Raw genomic sequence first — 23503 nt, forward strand, 5'->3', positions numbered from 1 at the left:
GGACTGACGAACAATACACTTCAGAGAGGAGATGGAGGACGAAAAAACAATGGGCAAGGAGGAAAACCAAACATGGAGATGGAGAAATCACAAACTGCTCACCACCACTTCTCAAACCAATTTCACTACGCTCTCTGTAACTTCTTTCTCGCTTCTCTGACTTGTGTAACTCCTTCAACCACCGCTTCTCTTTCTCACTTGTTTTTCTCAATTGTATAACTCCTTCAGCTTCTTTCTCGTACTCAACCATGCCTTACGTGGATTTTTTAAAGAAAAAAGAAAAAAGCACTCTCTCACTGCCACGTCAGGCGGTGAGAGAAGTTGCTAAAAATGGGTTGTTAAAATATCATTTTTCTAATTTTAATAAAAATGTTGATCCAAAAAGAAAGTTTAAGAGTGTATATGTATAATAACTTCATACAATTGTGCTATTGAAAAAGAATATTCTTACAATTGAGGAACAAGTCTCAGTACAAATTAAAATCTTCCAAAATATAAATCTATTTATCAATTGAATATAGTTTCCAATTGTATCAACAAGCTAGGTATCAATTTTATATAACAATCACAACAAATATGAAATAAACGAAACTAATCAAACAATCAACAAATAACAATTACTACTTGTTCAAAGAGAAGAGGTAAAAGGAACTTTGGTGGAAGGTAACCATGTGTTTCCTGCAATGAAATTAGCAACAGTGAACTTTGAAGCCTCAGAAGCCATAGTTATCACACGATAACCTTTCCATTTAACCCTTCTAGCAGTAGAAGAACCTGGACCAGTGTTCATGTACTCTCCATAGTATAATGTGTTCAATGCAAAGTCACCACTCCATTCTAACCAACCTGCTGGATTGATCAAACCATCAAGATAAGTCTTCATGAAAACTGTTCTAGAATACTGCTTCCAAGGTCTTCCAAGATAAGTCTTAACAGAGTTTTGGACTGCTTTCAAATCTGAAGCAGCTGTGACTCTAGAATTGTGAATCGAAATTCCAGTGTTTTGGTTGGGATCGGTTCGACCTTGGGCGGTGATGGTGTTCACTTTGTTGGGAGGATTTCTCGCAAATATGTTACAATTTTGGAACACAACAGCAGCATTGCCGAATATGAAATCCACTGTACCATAAATGTTACATTCTCTGTAGAATTGTCTGTCGGAATGAACATATAATGTATCTTGATAACCTTCAAAACTACATCTGTAGAACACTGATAAGTCTGATCCAGAACGCAATGCAACAGCTTGGTGATTTGCTGCACCAGCAGTGTTTCTAAACGTGATGTCTTGTGCTATAAATCCATCTCCAACAACGGCTGCAAAAGTTATATACATGTTATTAAATGCTTAGTCCTTGCATAACTCAATTTTTATTTGTCTTCAAACAACATGAATAACTAAGAAAAATGTTTTGTTTTAGCTTACCAACAGTGGCCGAACGAAAGGTTGTGGTGCCTCCTCCAACACTTTTGCTACCTGTGATAATGGTTTTTCCAATACCATCTCCCACCAACATTATATTCTTTGCTTTTAACTCAACCTGTTCATTGTACACTCCACTCTTCACATATATCACATACCTTCCACTGCTACTTTTTGGTGCAGCATTTATGGCTGCACTCACCGTTCTGTACTTTCCAGACCCATCTTTTGCCACCACTACACTGGCCCTAGAAGCTGGAGAAGAAGATTGCAACAATTTCCTATCACCTGGCTTCACCCATGTTGGAAACCCATCTTTGTAACTGGGTTCTTCGTATTGAACTTTGTTTAGTGCCAAAGTGTTGCTCAGTAACTTGGTGACATTGTTGGACATAAAAGGAAGAACATAGTCTTGAACCCCAAGATCGTAGAAGCCAGCTTTGCATGTCTCGAGGTTAGTGAGAGCTGTGCTGAGCCATGTTTGAGCATCAACTTGGGAGCTCTTGGTGTTAGGGTCCAAGGTTTCGTTGAGTTTACGAATGGTTTGCTCATAAAGCTGAACACAATCAGCCCAAGCAGCTGTTTCACGAGGATTTCTGCACTTTGAACCAAGCGAGAGGGTGTTTGCATGGCCTTTGAGAGCACGATCTTGGGCAATTTTCAACGAAAGCTCGAAGAAATCAGATTTCTGCTTGATGGGTTTGTACTGATAAGTGGGGTTATTGGCTAAGAAATACTCACATGGTTGAGGGTTTGGGGTTTGGTTGCACCAAAGTTTAACGTCATTCCATGAATAACATGAAGCAAAAGAGAATAGTAAGAAAGGAATGAACAGTGGTAGGAGCAAACGAAAACCTGCCATGGCTTCTGGTTAATTAACCTGCTATGGCTTTAGCAACAATAATACTTACTTTGAAAGCTGAATGAATGATGATGAATATAAGTGAGAGAAGGATCACTTAAATTGATTGAATGTAAGTGGAATGTGTCTTATGTCTTAATCTTGGGTCTTTATATAGAGAAAAGTGAAAAGGGTAATGTTGAAAGGAAAATTCCAAGGAACACTTTCTAGCCATCATGCGTGTGGTTCAACTTTGATTTCTGCATTTTACTTTTACGTTTGCTTGTAGCCTTTTGCTTCTCCTTGGCCATGCATGCATGTTCTTTTGCTAAAACTAATTAATTAATTAAGTAAATATAAAAAGCACTGTCAGATTAGTTTTATGCAGAACATATCAGCATCGATGTTGTTAGCACAATGATTAGAAAAAAAGAATATGGCTTATATATTCATGTGTTGACTTTCAATCTGCGAATAGTGTTTGACTTGAGAATATTTTAGCAGCCAAATGAAACGCTTCGCTTTGTTACGTGCTGTCTTTTACGAAGGGTGGCTAATAGTTTTGGACATGGTCGTTATCATCGACATTGTACAAGGATTGGCACATAGGTTTGCAATATCTTAACAATGACTATGAGAAGAACTACATTATCAGTGGATGATATGCATGTTGTAAGTCTGTTTATTATTGGAAAAATTAGTATATCAAATACTAATTAATATATATATATATATATGTATATGTATATGTATGTATTTTTGTATAGCTACATAAAAGTACTAGAAAACATTGCAAAGGGGTTCCTTAATTTTTGTTTAACTGTTGTGGAAGAAAAAACTGGTATAGCAGAACCAGTGAGCTATTGATGCATTGATGGATTAATTGTGAAGTAATTTGCAGTGAACTGCACATGGTGTTTTACTGGAGGAACGAGGGTTTCAAATGTCAATAAACAACTTGGATAATGAGAGCTTTCGAGGAACATATGGTATTTTTGGCTGGCTTACTTAACAAAGAAAGACTTTTGTTGATTTGCGTTTATGTAATTGTTTTAATTAAATTTATTTAGTTTGTGTTTGGAGAGAAAATTTCACCATTTTTTAAAATTTTAAATATATTAAATTTGATTGTTTTAATTTTAAAAAGTTTAACCTTTTGAATATTTTGTTTTTATAATTCTATAATTTCTGTACATAAAATTAAAATATACTGAATTTTAATTGTATTTATTTTAAAATGATTAAATATTTAAGTTTAATTTTTATAAGACAATTTAAATTTAATAATTTTTGTTTTAATGTTTTTGGATGAAATATTTCAATTATCACCGAATAATTACTATAAATGAAAAAAAAATTAATTAGCACAGAAAGAAAATAGTTTAATCAATATCTGTTGTAAAATGACTCACAAATATGAATCCCAAATAATTATGATATACGTTGATAGATATCAATAATTTCAACTGGAAAATAATTTATACCAATGTCAACTAGAAAAAATTAGGATTATGATACTTTCATTTTTTTTTTAACAAAATTTCTTTTTCAAACCACACCAAATCTTTTTCTTTCATTTTCAAGGCACATCAAATATTATTTTTATTCAATAAGATATTGTCACGTTAATATTGTCAAAAATTTATCAAAAAAATAATTTTCCAATAAATAATCATATCTAACATCAATTGAAAATAGTTTTTGTTGAAAAAACTTTAATTAAATTTGGTTGAGAAATAATTCTAATATATGTTTTTATCTACATTGATAGAAAACAATACCAAATAGCATCAACAGAAAAGAATTATTAATGTTAATTGAAAAAATTATATTTAACACCAACGTCGTTGTGTTAACAACAAACAAAAACTGTAACTAACATGAAATTTCACGTGAGTTTAAAAAAAGAGATTTAGTATAGTACTAAAGAGTTTTCTCTAAGCTTACCAACATAGTTGAGTACATAATATGATACTAACATCTAATAATCATAAAAGGTTTCCAAAACATTTCTGCAAGATAAATGTATGATAGAAATAGAGTAGAAACTTATTTTTTATTCTAGTTCACTCAATCTAAACTACGTCCAATTATCTTATAAGAAATTCTTTAAGAGCTTTCTTATAATCAAACAGATTTCACAAATATTCTCATTATGTCACATTCTAAACCCTAAAGCAAAAGAACATTTAGAAATAAAACAAAGGAGATTGATTGCAAACCAGTTAACTTGTCACATTCTAACAATAGTTCAGTGATAGTCACAATCTAAGGCCCCATTATATGACACAAACTTACATAGACTTAGACTCATTACTTAGAAATATAGATACAGATTATTGTCAGCTAGCTAGCTATCGAAAAGTGCTTATACCAGATGAGAACATGTAAAAGAGTTTGATTAAAATGTTAACCCTCTTAAAGTGATGAACTTCTCTTGTATCTCAGCTACACGTTGAACAGAAAAGGTTTTCTTCAGCTCCCATTCTGATTTTTCAGACAATCCTTGCTGAATCTCCCCAACAAGTTTCAGAATTGAGTTGGCAACACTAGCTTCCCCACAAGTCAGCTCAACTTTACGCTCTTGCAAGATTTCTAAGGCATCACATATCTCCTTTCGTTTTGACTGAAGTTTCTGAATTTGATCATCAATTTCTTGAACTGCTAAAGAGTTCTTTTCCATTTCAGAATGCACCTGAGCTACTTTGTCCTTGTAGTCACTTTTTAGACTCAGAACTTTGCATTTCTTGGCCTCCAAGTCACCCAAGAATCTGTCTGCTTTTTCTATGTTCTCTCTGGCCTCATGGAAAGCCACACTGGCTAAGGGAATTTCTTCCACCAATTTTAGCTTTGCTATCTGATCAGCACTGAGGGTATTATCTTTGCAGATTTTTGATGCAAGAATTGCAACTTCTATAACAGCATTGTTGCAAGAGACCAAAGAAGAGAAGTCTCCAGCAAGAAGGGAAGAAAGTTTCTTCTTGCAGCACTCTATGGTTTGATCATCCATAGTTTTGGTGGAAGGAGCCACATGTTCTGATGAACTCTGAGAATTAGGCATAACAAGCATGTTCTCCAAGTTATCAAGATAGTCCTCAAAATTCTCAAAAACAGTGGTCGCAATGGAATAATTCTCCCCAGATATCTGCATGCCAGATCCTTTTTCACAATCCATGTTGCCATAAAAAATCTCAGTTGCGTCAGTTTCCACCGCTTCATCGTCCAGAAGGCATAAATCAAGAATGTTATTTGCATCTTGATCAGTGGCTAAAGACTGACCAACACGAACACGTAGTCTGGAAGATTTCCTAGATGATTGACTGCAGATTTGTGTTCTTCGTTTTAACTTCCTCTGGGTGCTAATCTCTTCTGTGGTATCTTCTTCAATCTCCAGTGGCTTCACTGCAGGGGTAATAGGCGTAGATTGTACAGCTAGAAAAGATCATATATACATCATTTAGTAAGAAATATATAAAATGAATAAAGGAAACAAAAGTTGCTAGAATATATGCGGTAAAAGTCAAGTTCTTTAGTATCATATATATATAAGAGTATCCCAACTTATTTCACAAACTTGAGAAAAAATAGTCTTGATTTTCTCATTTCAGGACTAAAATGTTCATCTCATGGCCTTCACTTTGAAAGCTATTGAGAAAGACAACTGACTCACCACCACACATAAAAAATAAACAGAGGAAATAATCAGAAATATAAGTCATCACTAACATGTCATCCTATTAGTTTAGTACTATTACTCAGTTCCATACAAGAAGTATCAAGGAAGAGAGATCATCAACAGAAGACTAAAGAGGGTCTCTTGTGCAGGAAAAGTTATATTGCAAATCAAGGTAAAATGCAACCAATTACCAAAGCCAGGGAAAAATTGGATGAGAAAATAAACACCAGGTTGAAAAGAAAATTGCAAAGCTGTAATATGCAGAAAACCTTTTGTGGGGGTTTTCCCAGTTGAGGGTATCTGCCAGCTAAATAGATCAAAGAATGCTTCAATGCTCATGCTAGGAAAATTTGATTCTATGTATTTCTCAATATCAGGCTTGGTTCTCAAGCTATGTCTCTTGTTAGAAGGAGTCTGAAGAGATTTTGGCGGATAAAGGTGTCTATCTAGAAAATATCCAGCCTTGTTTGTCCTGCTCAACACTTTCCAGCCCCATATATCACCAGGATTTGGCCACCCTTCAGGTGCATATGGTAAACCTTCACCACTAGAATTAGGTGACACTGGATGAAGATCAAAGGCTTTATCCTCACAAGAATTGCCTGCAATTGGAGAGTCATTCCCCTTTTCATCCTGGCAACTACAATAACACAAGACACTGTCAACTGCAGAATAGTATAATCATACACTCACTGCCATTTGTTTTTCAAATTTCAGCCAACTAATGCAGAGATTATAACAAAATACTGTGTATACAAAGGTAGAAAGTTGTTGCTTACTTCATCCAGCACTTAAGAATTGAGCTAAATATATTAACCATGGCCTAACAGTTAAAAAAAGGTGAAAGAATAGCTTTTCAAACTTTCAAACTCCAACAAGACAAAATAAAATGTTGAAAGCCAACAATGTGAGAGATGTAACCGCAAAACAAATCAAGAGTTTTCAGCAATCACTTGGTAGGCACAACATTGTCTCACTTTCTTGTGTCATGCAGCATGTTCTGAGAATTAGAACAGTGGAGCCAGTGAACAAGGGTAATGTACAGTGTCCCTGTGATCAATTTAAACTATGATGTTTAAAACCAAACACTTTTTTGAAACGATGACAACAAAAGTCTAGTGGAAACATCTTTCAACAACATTTGCATGACCCTTAAAACAAGAAAGTTTTCAATAATCAACATTTTTATATGTAGAAGCAGACATATTTTCAAACATGGGTAACAACTTAAAGGGTAAGGTGTAAGATCTTCACAAGATCTCCCTAGAACACAAAGAAATTGATAACTAACCAAGCGATAATCAACCTGGTCAAAAGCCTCAGAAAATCCCCTTCTTGGTGCCCTGACAAACTAGATTACTGTTTTGTCCAAAACACATTGGTGTTGTTACTGATCAACAGGTTTTGTTAACCAAAATAATAAAAAGTTGATCTTCTTTAATCAAGAAGGAAAAATAATGGACCATTACCAAACATTAGAGAACAAAAATGAAGAGACGAAGAAGAAAGAGGGAAAAAGGTGAAAACTTACCTGATGGGAATGGAAGGGTATGATAGAGCCATGGAAAGATGTTCCTGGCAGAGAGAAAGGATGACTGAATTAGAACAAATATTGTGTGCATGTGACAATATCATTATCTATGACTACTTTGTGTTTCAACTTTTGAGAACGGTCTCAATGTCGCCATATATATTTCTTTTTCTTTGATTCAATTTTTTTAATTTAATTTTGTCTTAATTTTTTAATAATTAAAATATATTTTGTAATCTATTTTTATAAGATTAAAATTAATTAAGTATAAATATTTTTACAAATTTAAGTATTTATATTTATATTAAAATTTAATTGTAAAAAAAATGTTATTCTAATAGAACAATCCAATTTTTTTGTTAAAATAGAGTATTATCGTCTCTCTTCAATTTCATACCAATTTCTTTATTTATATAAATGTTATACTAATTCTTTTTTATTAAAAATGACTTTTTAACATATTGCATTATTGCATATTATTAACTCATGTTTTGTTAATTATTTTTTTTAAAATAAAACAATATTGTCTCTTTCCAATCAGTACTTAATTTTGTAAAAATATTTATACTTAATTATTTTTAATCTTATAAATAATGGATTAAAAATATATATTTCAATTATTAAAAAAAATGGGACAAAATTGATTAACAAACACAAAAGTGGGGACTAAATCGAATGAAGGAGAGACATATGAGAATTAAATTGAAATCAAGATACTAACATTTGTTGGTATCACGCAGCAGAATGTTTGAGCGTGCGGACAAAAACCAAGAGGAGGGTGAATTGAGTTCTTAACAAAAATTGTGCTTTTAAAATTTTCCCTTTTAAAATCAAAGATCAATTAAAATTATATCCTTTATTTTAATAAACACAATAAAATAAAGAGAGTAGAGAAGAGAAAATTGCACAGAGTATTTATACTGGTTCGGATCAAAAGACCCTGCGTCCAATTGTTAATCTCTAAAAAACGAGATTAACTCAATCAATAAAATAAACCAAACTTACAATCAATGATAAGAAAGATTAGGGTTTAGAAAACACCTCTCTTGAATCATACAAGCGATGAAGACAACTCCCTTGAATCCACAAGGGATGAAAACACCTTCCTTGAATCACACAAGGAATGAACACCTCCTTTGAATCACACAAAGGATGATCGACTTCTCCTAGCAACAGCAGCAGCACTCAATCCCTCAAGATCCCACTTGATGAAAGTTATCGCTCTACCCACACTAGGTTTTTCAAAGCCTTCCCACAGAGAGTTCTTAAGTACTCAGACTTCTCTAACTTCTATATTTTGATAATGAAAGCCTACCACTCTATTTATAGAAGCCTATTTAGGAATTAGGTTAAGAATATGAAAAGTTAAGTCACAACTGCCATAGATAATCGATTATCATAAGTGATAATCGATTATTCCATAGGCTTTTCTCAAAAATCAATTTTAACTAAGATAATCGATTATCACTAAGAATAATCGATTATTCTAGTAAGTTTTGCAGATAAATAAAATTTTCTTGGTGCTCTACTACTTGGGTTTTGCCTTCTTGACTCTTGACATACTAATTTAATTATTTTAAATAACATACACAAATTACAAGACCTAAACAACTAAACCCCTAAGTCTTCAATGTATCTCTTGAATCAAAGCATTCTTTTAAGTCTTCAATATTTTTTCATGCATCATCATCAAGTCTTCCATACTTCTTCATAAGTCATCATCATCAAAACTCCTTATTGGAGAAAGATGTTCATCTTCTTCTTTTTGTCAACAATCTCCCCTTTTTTGATGATGATCAAAAATTACTGAAGACTTGTGATATGTTCTGTTCTTAATAAACACAAGATAATTAATTTTTCTATCCTTTTTAAAACATAAGGTATTACAAGATATCAATAAACACATATCTTCCCCTTAAAGAGGTATCAATTATCACAAGATATCAACACAAATATATCTCCCCCTTTTTGATCATAATTAAAAATGAATTTTTTAGACAGCTCCCCCTAAATCAGATCACTTAAGTTCCCCTTAAAAATTGTTTAAGATATAAAACTCCCTCTACATGTAATATTTCTCCCTTTTGATAAACATAAACATTTCAAGAACAAATACTCCCCCTTAATCAAAGACTCCCCCTAATTGAAAGAGAGACTCTAAAGATTAAAAAAAAAATATGGGTCTAAAGAAGGAAATGTTATATGAACTCCAACGTACTAATTTGCATTTATGAAGTACCTAGTTGTTGCTCATGGTCTAAATTTTCGAAAAGCTCACTCAAACAGTAAAAAAAAAAATTGAAAATATGCGTCCTACTATGAAAGATAATCGATTATCCCAGCGGAGTTTTCCGAAAAACACTGAAATTAAAGATTTTTACCACTTTTACACATATATAATATTCTCAAACCTCTTATAAAATCATAGAACTTACCAGGATACCAAAATTTTGATGAATATACTAACTATTGAACATTCAAAAAGACTTTCTTGATTTTGATATAACCTGCGAGATAGAGAATAATAACATTTTGGTCCCCAATAAACTTATTTAGGTCCTTTGAGGTTAGAGACATGTTACTTTATAATAGGAATCCAAGCATATCTTCCATTAGGGACATCAAAATGTTTGATTCTACATTTATTTGAAGTATGCCCCTTTTGCATACAATAAAAACATGTTACACAATTTATATTCCTAGAATAAGGCTTACCTTTTTCTACCCATATCCTACGAGCTCTTTTATTCTTATTCTTAGGAGCTTGCTTGTTGTTACTTAAATCATTTTTCTTAAAATTAGGCTTTTTAACACTTTTATTTTCTAATGCATCTTCAAGTTGTTTTTCTAGAATATTTAAATCAAACATATAATTTTTACAAGATGCACATTCAATAATTTCAGTCTCTTTATTTTCTAAAATTGAAATTTTATTTTTCAAGACTTCTTCTTCCTCAAGAGATTTTTCAAACTTACTTTGTAAATCCTTAAAATCAAATTTTATTTTTTTATGAGCAACATCTAATTTACTGGATTTATGAAGTAGTTGTTGAAATGCATCATACAAAGAATCATAATCATTGTCATTACTACATGAGCTTACCTCACTGTCAGAAGAGTCATGGTCAGCAATCAAACATAGATTTGCTTCCTCATCAGATTCACTAGAATTAGATGAGCTTGAAGAAGAACTTGAATCATTATCCTCCCATTTCTTTTTCTTGAAAACCTTTTTGCCTTTCTTCTCTTTACCCTTTTTAGCATTTGGGCAGTCCGCTTTTACGTGACCTATTTCACCACATCCATAACAATTGAAATTTGAAACAAAGTTTTGGTTTTCATGTTTATACCTTTTGTGATGACCTTTGCCATTGTTCTTCATAAACTTTGTGAACTTCTTTATCATTAGACTCATATTCTCATCATCAGAGTCGTCATCTTCTTTGGGGCTTTTGCTTTTGATGATCTCAGATTTGAAAGCTATGTTTCTTTTCCTTCCTTGGTCCTCTTCTTCATTTAAACGCCTAAGTTCAAGTTCATGCTCTATCAATTTACCAAAAAGAGCCGCCATGGACATTGTTGCAAGATTTTGAGATTCAGTGATCGTCGTAACCTTTGGCTGCCAAGTCCTGTTCAAGGATTTTAGAATTTTTATATTTAACTCATCAATATCAAAATTTTTACCTAACCCAGAGAGATGATTAACGATGTGGGTGAATCTCTTTTGCACATCATAAATGGTTTCGCCTTGTTGCATTTGAAACATCTCATATTCTTGAATTAATGAGTTCTTCCTTGCACGCTTGACATCATTTGTTCCTTCATGGGTTACTCGTAAAATCTCCCACATTTCCTGAGCACATGTACAAACTGAAATTCTATACAATTCATCAAGAGTTAGTGCAGATGATATTATATTTTTGGCCCTAACATCATATTGAGCCCTTCTATTTTCTTCTGCAGTCCATTGGGAAAAAGGCTTAGGTTCTTGCAAATTATTAACCGTAATAGTAGGAACAAAAGGACCATTTAAAATAACATCCCAAATACCTCTATCAATAGACTCCAAAAAGATTTGCATCCTGACTTTCCAGAAAGGATAATTTTCACCGGTAAAAAGTGGAGGTCTGTCAATAGACGCACCCTCAGCAAACATTTGATTTTGTCCAACCATTTTCGAAAATTTTGAAAAACTATCAAAGCAAGCTCTGATACCAATTGTTGGTATCGCGCAGCGGAATTTTTGAGCGTGCGGACAAAAACCAAGAGGAGGGTGAATTGAGTTCTTAACAAAAATTGTGCTTTTAAAATTTTCCCTTTTAAAATCAAAGATCAATTAAAATTATCTCCTTTATTTTAATAAACCCAATAAAATAAAGAGAGTAGAGAAGAGAAAATTGCACACAATATTTATACTGGTTCGGATCAAAAGACCCTACGTCCAGTTGTTAATCTCTCAAAAATGAGATTAACTCAATCACTAAAATAAACCAAACTTACAATCAATGATAAGAAAGATTAGGGTTTAGAAAACACCTCTCTTGAATCACACAAGAGATGAAGACACCTCCCTTGAATCCACAAGGGATGAAAACACCTTCCTTGAATCACAAAAGGAATGAACACCTCCTTTGAATCACACAAAGGATGATCGACTTCTCCTAGCAACAGCAGCAGCACTCAATCCCTCAAGATCCCACTTGATGAAAGTTATCGCTCTACCCACACTAGGTTTTTCAAAGCCTTCCCACAGAGAGTTCTCAAGTACTCAGACTTCTCTAACTTCTATATTTTGATAATGAAAGCCTACCACTCTATTCATAGAAGCCTATTTAGGAATTAGGTTAAGAATATGAAAAGTTAAGTCACAACTGCCATAGATAATCAATTATCATAAGTGATAATCGATTATTCCATAGGCTTTTCTCAAAAATCAATTTTAACTAAGATAATCGATTATCACTAAGAATAATCGATTATTCTAGTAAGTTTTGCAGATAAATAAAATTTTCTTAGTGCTCTACTACTTGGGTTTTGCCTTCTTGACTCTTGACATACTAATTTAATTATTTTAAATAACATACACAAATTACAAGACCTAAACAACTAAACCCCTAAGTCTTCAATGTATCTCTTGAATCAAAGCATTCTTTTAAGTCTTCAACATTTTCCATGCATCATCATCAAGTCTTCCATACTTCTTCATAAGTCATCATCATCAAAACTCCTTATTGGAGAAAGATGTTCATCTTCTTCTTTTTGTCAACAACATTGCCATGTGTCACATTAGGAACTTGACACGTGGCAACAAAATGTTTTTTCAAAAAAGGAATTAAAAAATTAAAAGAAATTAAAAAAAGGCTTAAATACCTTTTTGGTCCTCATTTTCGTAGTGTTTGTTGCGGATGACCCTTATTATGATAGAATGTTTAAAATGGTCCTCATTTCTACCGAATGTTTAAAATGGTCCTCATTTTCGCAATTCGTGTTTTATTTGGTTCTTTTCTGTAACGCTGTTTAAATGATTAACGGAACATTGTATAGGTGACACGATTTGTATTAGGGTGTGTTACGTGTACTGTACATGTGTGGTAATTAGATATTTGAGGTTAAATAAGTAAGCTAGGGTTTTGGTATGGAATGTTTGGGCAGTTGATGAGTTTTGGCAATCTTGTTCCTCCATTCCCAATTGGTGTTACTGCATTCTTCTTCTACCTGCAATCCCATTATATAGGTATGTTACGGTCTCAATCTTCTTCCTTTACCTCTAGTTGTAATCGTTGGAGGCAACCGTGTTGTATCACTTCATGCACTGTTGGTGGTTCAACGAGAAATGGTTGAAACGGCGTGTGTGCCATATGTATAGTATACGTAACACACCCTAATACAAACTGTGCCACTTGTACAATGCTTCGTTAATGATTTAAACGACGTTACAGAAAAGGACCAAATAAAACACGAATTGCGAAAATGAGGACCATTTTAAATATTCGGTAAAAATGAGGACCATTTTAAACATTATGTCAAAATGAGGACCATCCACAAAAAACACTACGAAAATGAGGACCAAAAAGGTATTTAAGCCTTAAAAAAATCTAAAAGAAACCTAATTGAGATACTTTTCGAAAGTTGGAACGCAATTGACATTTTTTTATGAGTGAGTACTAAATTGACACACCTCTATCAATGTGGGTATCATCCAAGTAATTAAACCTTTAATCGACTAACCTACCTGTTTTCTTGATAAAGATGCTTCACAAATTGTAAAATGGAAAATGGTTTTTTAACATGACAACTTATTTTTTTTCATAAAATAAAACTTTTATATTTATAATAATGTAAAATAATTAAAGTTTTATTGGACGTCAAAATAATAATATCTTATAACAATCTTAGATTTTCAAAAATGATTTCCTAGGGTTTCAATTGATCAAAGATTATTTTGAATGTGATTCAACCAATTTATCTCATAAATTATTAATGAAAATCTATGATGCATCGATACTTCAATTTGTAATTTGGGTCATGTATCCGTGTTTGACACGTATATGTGTTTGATATTTTAGGATATTTTATCAATACTTATCAATGAAGTATATAATTTATAAATTTGTAGTACACTACAAGAAAATCTGAGTAATAACCAATTTTAGTGACAAAAAATATTACTAACTATATAGTGACCAATTTAGATATCAATTTAAAAACTAAAAATTATTGTGAACAAAAATAGTTCCAAAATATTTTATAATTAGTCTCTAAATTGATAATTAAAATAGTTTATATTAGGAATTAGTTTCTAAATTGGTCACTAATATTAGCTACTAAGGTTCTGACTACCAAAATAATTGGTTTTTAAATTGGTCATTAACATTAGTTACCAAGATTTTGCTACCAAAATAATTGGTTTCTAATTAGAAAATTGGTCTCTAACATATTGTTGGTTACTAAAATCGGTCATTATATAAGAATTTTCTTGTAGTGGTACTTTTAGTATGACAATAATTTATAATTATGTTGACAACTTTAGTACATATAATTTTAATTTGGATTTACACAATAGTAATCAAATATTTATATGTTTTTAAGAATTATAGTATAATTTTTAATATTCATATATAAAATATCTATCACGTATCGTATGTTATTATTTTCAAAATAAATGTATTGATGTATCGGATACGTGTCGTATACATGTATCAGATATGTACCGTATCCAATACATATATCGTAACTGTGTATCGTAGATGAAAACACATACGTTAACGTGATTTACATTTTTTATGATAATAAAAATAATAAAATTATTATTATTAATGTTATTATTCTAATCATAATATTAAAATAATTTTTTAATTTTGTAAATAACTTTTATTTATTTTTTAATAAAATATTAATTTTCAAAAAAGTCAAATAAAAAATTATTAAACTTAAAATATAATTACATAAAAAGGGAAAATATAACAAATTAATTTAATTTAAAAAACATTTATTTAAAAAGTAAAACTAGAACATAAACGTGGACGCTAAAAGAAAAAATATTTTAATATATACCAGTAAAAATAACAAAGAATAATAAAATTATTATTTTTATATTTATAAAAATAAGTATACAAAATGATTAAATTTAAAAAACGGTTAAATGCAAAAATATTAAATAATTTTTAAAAAAAATTTAAAATTATACTTAGAAGTAAAATTGAAAATTAGATATAAACACCAAATGATAAATTTATATATCTATAACTATATATAAAGGGAATTCCCTCTTTTGTGTCCACATTTCATAATTCCAACTTTACCTTTATAATTTAATTATTTATTAAATTTTTAAAAATTAACGGTTACTTTTACAAGTTTTTATAAAACTATTTATTTATTTTCTTCTCTCTTTTTTTCTCTTACTATTCATCAACAGTTATTTTTCTCATATTTTCTTCATACATTTCACTTTATTTTTTATAAATATATTTTTATTTTTTTATTAACTTAATAACATCTAAAAATATCATCAATTATTAATATAATTCAAAAAATACGTACACATGTGCGATAGCGCCTGTGTTTACGCTAGTATATATATCAAAAACAAAATCTCTTATATAAATCTCAGTTTCGTACGTACAAAATTTATTTCATTTTAATTTATATATTTATTTAAAGTAATATGATTTTTGTGTTTTTTATTAAGAACAAAAAAATATGTACAGTTTTAGAAAAATATACAGTATAAAAAGCTTAAAGTAAATAAAATTTTAACAAGAATATGAAATCAACCCAACTAAATAATTTATTGATCCATTAAATGAAGATATCTCTTCTTGTATTTGATTGAACCACATTCAGACATTAAACAACAACCATGTACTAAAACAAAACAAAACTACAGTAAAATCAAAACAATACAAATAAGAAAACTTCAAAGACCAGAGGTAAAAGGCACAGTAGTTTCAGGTAACCAGGAGTTTCCAGCAATGAAATTCCCAACACTGAATTGTGAGGCTTCAGAAGCACTTGTGATAGCATGATATCCCAACCATTTAACCCTGTTTGTTGTTGAAGAACCAGGTCCTGTGTTCATGTATTCTCCATAATACAAACTACTCAATGCAAAGTTACCACTCCATTCCAACCAACCCTCTCCATTGATCAAACTATCCAGATAACTCTTCATGAAAACTGTTCTTGAATACTGTTTCCAAGGCCTTCCAAGGTACGTCTTAACTGAGCTTTGAACAGGACTCAAATCTGAAGCAGCAGTTACCCTTGAATTGTGAATGGAAATGCCAGTGTTCTGGTTTGGATCGCTTCTTCCTTGAGCAGTGATTGTGTTGATTCTGTTTGGAGGGTTTCTTGCATATAAGTTACAGTTTTGGAACACCACCGCAGCATTACCAAAGATGAAGTCAACTGTGCCATATATGTCACATTCTCTATAGAATTGTCTATCAGAATACACATATAATGTATCTTGATAACCTTCAAAACTGCATCTATAGAATACAGATAGGTCTGATCCAGAACGCAATGCAACAGCTTGGTGGTTTGCTGCACCAGCAGTGTTTCTAAACGTGATGTCTTGTGCTATGAATCCATCTCCAACAACAGCTGCAAAAGTTATATACACATGATATTAAGAAAGTGGTAAAAGAGACGAGTAACTAAGGAAAAGTTTTTTGTTTTTTCTTACCAACAGTGGCTGAACTAAAGGTTGTGGTGCCTCCTCCCACACTTTTGCTACCTGTGATTATGGTCTTTCCGATACCATCTCCCACCAACATTATATTCTTTGCTTTTATCTCAACCTGTTCATTGTACACTCCACTCTTCACATATATCACATACCTTCCACCGCTACTCACTGGTGCAGCATTTATGGCTGCACTCACTGTTGTGTACTTTCCAGAACCATCTTTTGCCACAACTACGTTGGCCTTAGAAGCTGGAGAAGAAGCCTGCAACAATTTCCTATCACCTGGCTTCACCCATGTTGGAAACCAGTCTCTGTAACTTGGTTCTTGATATTCAACCTTGTTCAGAGCCAAAGTGTTGCTCAACAACTGGGTAACATTGTTGGACATGAAAGAGAGAACATAGTCTTGAACCCCAAGCTCGTAGAACCCAGCTTTGCATGTCTCAAGGTTAGTGAGAGCTGTGCTGAGCCATGTTTGAGTATCAACTTGGGAGCTCTTGGTGTTAGGGTCTAAGGTTTTGTTGAGTTTAAGGATGGTTTGTTCATAAAGCTCAACACAATCTGTCCATGCAGCTGTTTCACGTGGATTACGGCATTTTGAAGCCAGTGAAAGAGTGTTTGCATGGGCTATAAGTGCCCGTTCTTGAACAAGTTGAAGTGAAAGTTGGAGAAAATCAGATTTTTGGTTGATTTTTTTGTTTTGTTGAGTGGGGCTATTGGTCAAGAAATACTCACATGGTTGAGGATTTGGGGTTTGGTTGCACCAAAGTTGAACATCATTCCCAGAATAACTAGAAACGAAAGAAGAAGAAAGTAAGAAAAAAACTAAGAGTGTGATGAACAAGTTAAAAGTTGACATGGTTTCTGGTTTATTATCCTTCTTTGGCTTTAATGGCTTACTGGGATAAAGATGGATTGTGTTTCATGTTGTATATTTGGTGTCCATTTATAGAGGAAAAAGCTTTGTGATTTTCCAAATCCTTTTTCTTAATTTCGTAGTTTGTGCTTGTGATTTTTGACCTTCACCATGCATGCATGGGAAAGTCGCAGATGATCCAAATTAATTGTCTGTGTTAGATTCTACTGTAATGAAAATGGAATCTTCCGCCATTTTTCTCTTACTTAGTTTGTTCTTAAATGTTTTATTCAGACTTATAACTAGGAAGAACAAGAACAAAACCATGGACAATTTTGTTGCCATATTTAGAACTGGAAAAAACATACTTTGACCCTCAAGTTGCAGCCTGTCATTGCCAAACAAAGAATCAATACCATAGATATTTCACAGCCACAAGAATAAATATTTTTAAAATATGAAATATAGATTTAAAAATATATAAACTAACTTTATTTTAATATTCTAAATTAAAGTGTTAGAAAAAGAAAACTAAAAAAAATATGAACTATTTTCGCTCAATCTTAAAATTAAGTTATTAAAAAAAGGTTGTATTATTTAAATTTGAAAATGATTTTTTATATAAATATTTTATTCACAAAATAAATAGAGTAATTTTTTTATTTTATAGAAACTACAAAAATAAAATAATAAATTTTTATGATTATTTTTTATCAAAAAATTTTATCAATCAAAATTTTATCAAAATATCACTTTCATTTAGATGAGTGTAAAGGTTGAAGAAAAATACATAGCTGTCCATCATTCATTCTTGAAGTCAATCTTTTGAAAATTACATAATTGTCCATAATTGTCCACTATTCAAATATTAATTGTTAAGCATTGTTGTTTCAATATTAAGAATGTATACAAAATAGATTAATAACTATATTATATTGTTAAAAATGATAACACGTTTTATGTTCCTATTTATTGTAAAAAAAATATGTGCTTTGACATTTACAAAATACAATGTGCCTATAAAAGATAGTTGTACATTGTTTGTATACGAATTGAATTGTGTATGAATTTTAGTAGAAAGAAATGATAAATTTTGTTAGTCTTCACTTTTTTGTGCATAATAAATGTAGTTAAAATAATTAAGTTTTACTTTAATTTTTAAAGAAAAAAATAGTTCAATTAAAAAATATATATACTTCGTTCAATTAATATATATATATATATATATATATATATATATATAATAACTTTTAGACAAACTATTATTCTAGTTTAGTTTAATTTTCATATAATTTAAAGTAGTTTACCAAATCATTAGTTATAGTAGGTAGTGATGCAAACTAAATTACCTTCATCACTTTTTATTTATTTTCCATCTTTTCTATAGCATATTTTTTAAGTAAAGTAAATACTTAGTGAATTATTAATATCATGATTAGTTTCGGTTTAGAAAAAACGTAAACTTTAATAATTATTATAGTTTTCGTAAAAAAAGGTATATGATTATTACAATAATAATTTTTAGTTTAGTTTTAATTAAAAAAAAATAGTTTAATAATTATAATATTCAATTATTGTAATTCAGTTCAGTTGTATAACTATTCAGAAGTTTAGTTTATTTTTCTTTTAAACAAAATTGTAACTAACTTATTATAGAGTATTTATAAACTCCAACCATTGGTCCACGAATAATTCTAATTTCTATCACTCCTTTTTGGCCCCTATAAGGTGTGTAAGAGATAAAGTGATAATCTTTTGGACAAGTTTGATGAATTGGGAGATGGGTTTGTGGGTAGGAATAAGGATGGTTAAGAGATGAACATATATAGGAGAAATCTTTAATTTTTTAATGATTGAGAGGAATATATGTAAAATTGTATTTCTTATCTTAAGTACCCTTTAACAACTAGTGAGAGACAATTTTTTAATAGTAAAAATACTTAAAAAAAATATCACAATCACTCTTTTAATTAAAAAATTTCCGCTATAAAAAGTGTCGTTGATTAAGTCTATCTGAAATATTTTTGATGATGTCCATAATAACATGACAATATGGTTAACATGACATAGCATGACAATGCTTAACATGACATGTATGTAATATCCTGAAACTGTTAATTTGCTGCCTCAATAGTCGACTAGCCAACTAATGTAGTCGACTAGGCTCGTGCTGACAGCAACTGGTTTATAAAAACAGACTCTGCACCCACTGTTAATAAAGTGGTTCAACCCAAAGAAAGGTGTAAAACAGGTTCTTGGAGCAATCTTGGAAGATCCTCTTAAGAATTTCATCAAGACACATCAAATTTGGCTTGGCAAGAAGAAGAAAATTCAGACTTGGAAAATGTGTACTCAATCTAATCTTTAGGTTCTGTTCTAAGTATAGTTTGAAACTCTCTGTTTTACTATTTTCTGGTTAAAGCAAGTGTGTGTGATAGCCTTGTTGTTTTTGGTTGTTAAAGCAAGTGTGTGTGATAACCTTGCTATTTTTGTTTGTTGGAGTAAGTGTGTGGAAGCCTTGCGTGTGTGTTCCTTTATTTTAGAATTTAGATTTATCAAGTGTATTTGTAAATCTTGAAATTCTTGTGATATAGTGAATATCTCTAGTTTGCTAGATGAAACTGGATGTAGATTCTTAAGAATCGAACCAGTATAAAAATTTTGTGTGCTTATCTCTTTCTCTCTATATTTTGTGTAGCAAGAGGTATGGGATCAGTAGGAGGAAGTTCTTCATCTTCAGCGTCATAGTTGGGCATATCATCTCTATGGACATAGGTATCACTAAGAGGAACAAGCTTTAGCTGTTTGAGAGAACTTTCAGCAATTTCATTTGCACGTAGGGTACTTTGACAAAGCTCCCCGGTGGTGTCAACTCCCTTGTATTCGCAAATCCTTAAAATTAAGAGGGAATATGGGAGAGGATATTGTGGGTACCTCTTTGCTTTGAGCATAGTGTCAAGGATTAAACTAGACCATTTTATCGAAACACGATTTAGAATCCCATACATTATGAGAAGGTCAGCCTCTGAGCACTGAGCATGATTGGTTCCTCTAGGACACAAAATCCAGACAATTAAGTAATGGATGAGTCTTTCATCCATTTTTAGTCTTCCAGCCAATAATTGTCTCCCAACATCCTGTGCTGGGTTGCGTAAGAAAGATTGATAGGTCAGGATTCGATTGAAGCCATCAATCCCATTGATAATTGATTCCGCAGCATCATTGATGGGAAATTTCGCCACATTTTCCCAAATATCATTATCGATGATAATGCCCACTCTTTTCACTTTTGATAAAGCAACTTCATCTCTGATCTTGAGATTGTAGTAGAAAACTCGTATAAGATCAGGATAGTAGTTTCCTTGCATTTCCACAAATGGTCTGATGCCTTGAAAATTAAAGAGAGCAGGAAACTAAAAACCTGCAGCTGTGAATTTTCGAGTAGTGATGTACTTGGGGGAGATGAGTGCTTTGTTTTTCCAAATCTGAACGAATTCATCCCTTCGATCTTCGTCAGAGATCCAACCTTCAATTGATGCTAATCTGATGGAAGGTTGAGTTGGACGTGGAGCAGTTCGTCTACGTGTTGGGATCTTTCTGCGAGATGATTTTGCCATAACATTGATTTGTAAGAGCAAAAGATGACACTGAAGGGGTTTTTAGGGTTTTTTTTTGAGAAAAAAAGATGGCAAATGATGAGAGGATTTATGTTCTGCGTGAATAGTTGAAATTGGGACTCTCAATTTATAAAGAGTAGGCTACCAACGGCTAAAATGCGAAAATCAAAGCAAATCTAGCCGTTACAACGACTATTTTTCGAAATTTTTTACATAACGTCGTGCAATAATCGATTATCCTGAGTGATAATCGATTATTGTTTCATAATATGAATTCCAGAAATTATTGGTATGAGCAGATAATCGATTATTGTAAGTAATAATTGATTATTCTAGAACGATTTTGAGTATTTTGATCAGGGTCATGATAATCGATTATCCTGCTTGATAATCGATTATTCCAGGAATTTAGAACTTATTTTGGGAGAAGATAATCGATTATCATGAGTGATAATCGATTATTGAGCGCTGTTTTACGAAAATATGAAAAGTGAAGTTCATTGCTCTTTCAAGAGACTTCTAATATTCCTAAATTTCTCCTAAGCTCATAAAATTTGTCTTTGGCTAAAGGCTTTGTAAAGATGTCCGCCAATTGATGCTTGGTGTCTACATAGTCTATCACACAATTGCCTTTACTTATGTGATCCCTTAAGAAGTGGTGTCTGATTTCTATGTGTTTTGTCCTAGAATGCATTATGGGATTCTTAGTTAAGTTTATGGCACTAGTATTGTCACATTTTAGAGGTATATGATTTAGATAGATACTGTAATCCTCTAATTGTTGCTTCATCCATAGGATTTGGGCACAACAATTGCCAGCAGCAATGTATTCGGCCTCTGTAGTTGACAAAGCCACACAGGCTTGTTTTTTGGAGTGCCAAGAAACTAATGAGCTTCCTAAGAGGTGACAAGTACCACTGGTACTTTTTCTATCTATTTTACAGCCACCATAATCAGCATCAGAGTATCCTATTAAACTAAGTGATGCCTCAGAAGGATACCAAAGTCCAAAAGATATAGTTCCTTTAAGATATTTTAAGATTCTTTTTACTGCTATAAGATGTGATTCCTTAGGACTAGCTTGATATCTAGCACAAACACATACAGATTGCATAATATCAGGTCTACTTGCAGTAAGATATAAAAGAGATCCTATCATACCTCTAAACATGGTTTGATTTACCTCAATACCTGATTCATCTTTATCCAAATAGTAGGAAGTTGCCATAGGAGTACTTGCTGCTTTAGCATTGTCCATTTCAAATTTTTTAAGTATTTCCTTACAATATTTAGATTGAGATATGAATGTCCCTTCATCCATTTGTTTAATTTGCAAACCAAGGAAGAAGTTTAATTCTCCCATCATTGACATTTCAAACTCACACTGCATTATGCTTGCAAAACCTTCACATAGAGATTTATTAGTTGATCCAAAAATTATATCATCAACATACACTTGAACCAATAAAATGTGTTCACCTACTCTTTTAATAAACAAAGTTGAGTCTATTTTACCTCTTTCAAAATCATTTTCGAGCAAAAATGTGCTTAAGCGTTCATACCAAGATCTAGGTGCTTGTTTTAAACCATAAATTGCCTTTTTCAATTTATAAATATGATTTGGAAATTTATAATCCTCAAAACCAGGAGGTTGTTCAACGTACACATCTTCTTTGATAAAACCATTTAGGAAAGCACTTTTGACATCCATTTGATATAATTTAAATTTCATAATAGAGGCACAAGCAAGAAGTAAGCGTATAGCTTCTAACCTTGCAACAGGGGCATATGTTTCATCATAGTCTATACCTTCTTCTTGTCGATATCCCTTTCCCACAAGCCTAGCTTTGTTCTTAGTAATATTTCCATCCTCATCCATCTTATTTCTGAAAACCCATCTTGTCCCAATCACTTGAAGTGATTCTTTTCTTGGAATAAACTCCCATACTTTATTTCTTTCAAATTGATTGCGCTCCTCTTGCATTGCAATGCACCATTGATCATCTTGAAGAGTTTCTTGAACATTTTTTGGTTCAATCTGTGAAACAAAAGCAACATTCATACATAAATTATTCATATTTCTAGTGATTACCCCTTTTGAAATATCACCAATGATGTTGTCTAAAGATAGTCCTCTTGGTGACTTCCAGCATTTTTCAAGATCTTCAGATTGAGAAGGTGGATTCTCATTTAAATACATCTCATCCAGGGCCTCCTGAATATATTCTTCATCACCTGTAATTTGCTTATTTGACTCAAGAGGGTTCACCTCAAGGTCTACAACTTCATCAAAGACAACATGCATGGATTCTTCAACATTCAAAGTTCTTCGATTAAAGACTCTATATGCTTTACTAGTAAGAGAA

The 23503-nt window shown here is 31.9% G+C and overlaps 3 protein-coding genes across 3 annotated transcripts; all 3 read right to left on the reverse strand.

Annotated features, from left to right (window-relative positions):
• Positions 1–540: 540 nt before the first annotated feature.
• Positions 541–2378, reverse strand: LOC114167482 (pectinesterase 2-like). The gene is made up of 2 exons (XM_028052572.1): positions 1427–2378; positions 541–1317 (listed from the first exon to the last, which is right to left on the reverse strand). Exons 1-2 carry the CDS (start codon positions 2283–2285, stop codon positions 629–631), a joined length of 1548 nt encoding a protein of 515 aa, XP_027908373.1. The 5' UTR covers positions 2286–2378; the 3' UTR covers positions 541–628.
• Positions 2379–4460: 2082 nt separating this feature from the next.
• On the reverse strand, positions 4461–7588 carry LOC114167384. Its single transcript, XM_028052466.1, has 3 exons — positions 7472–7588; positions 6210–6580; positions 4461–5696 (listed from the first exon to the last, which is right to left on the reverse strand). Exons 1-3 carry the CDS (start codon positions 7573–7575, stop codon positions 4666–4668), a joined length of 1506 nt encoding a protein of 501 aa, XP_027908267.1. The 5' UTR covers positions 7576–7588; the 3' UTR covers positions 4461–4665.
• Positions 7589–15890: 8302 nt separating this feature from the next.
• Positions 15891–17523, reverse strand: LOC114165522 (pectinesterase 2-like). The gene is made up of 2 exons (XM_028050125.1): positions 16662–17523; positions 15891–16579 (listed from the first exon to the last, which is right to left on the reverse strand). Exons 1-2 carry the CDS (start codon positions 17521–17523, stop codon positions 15891–15893), a joined length of 1551 nt encoding a protein of 516 aa, XP_027905926.1.
• Between the last annotated feature and the right edge of the window lie 5980 nt (positions 17524–23503).

The sequence above is a fragment of the Vigna unguiculata genome, chromosome 10 (assembly GCF_004118075.2).
Source record: "Vigna unguiculata cultivar IT97K-499-35 chromosome 10, ASM411807v1, whole genome shotgun sequence".
NCBI lineage: Eukaryota > Viridiplantae > Streptophyta > Magnoliopsida > Fabales > Fabaceae > Vigna > Vigna unguiculata.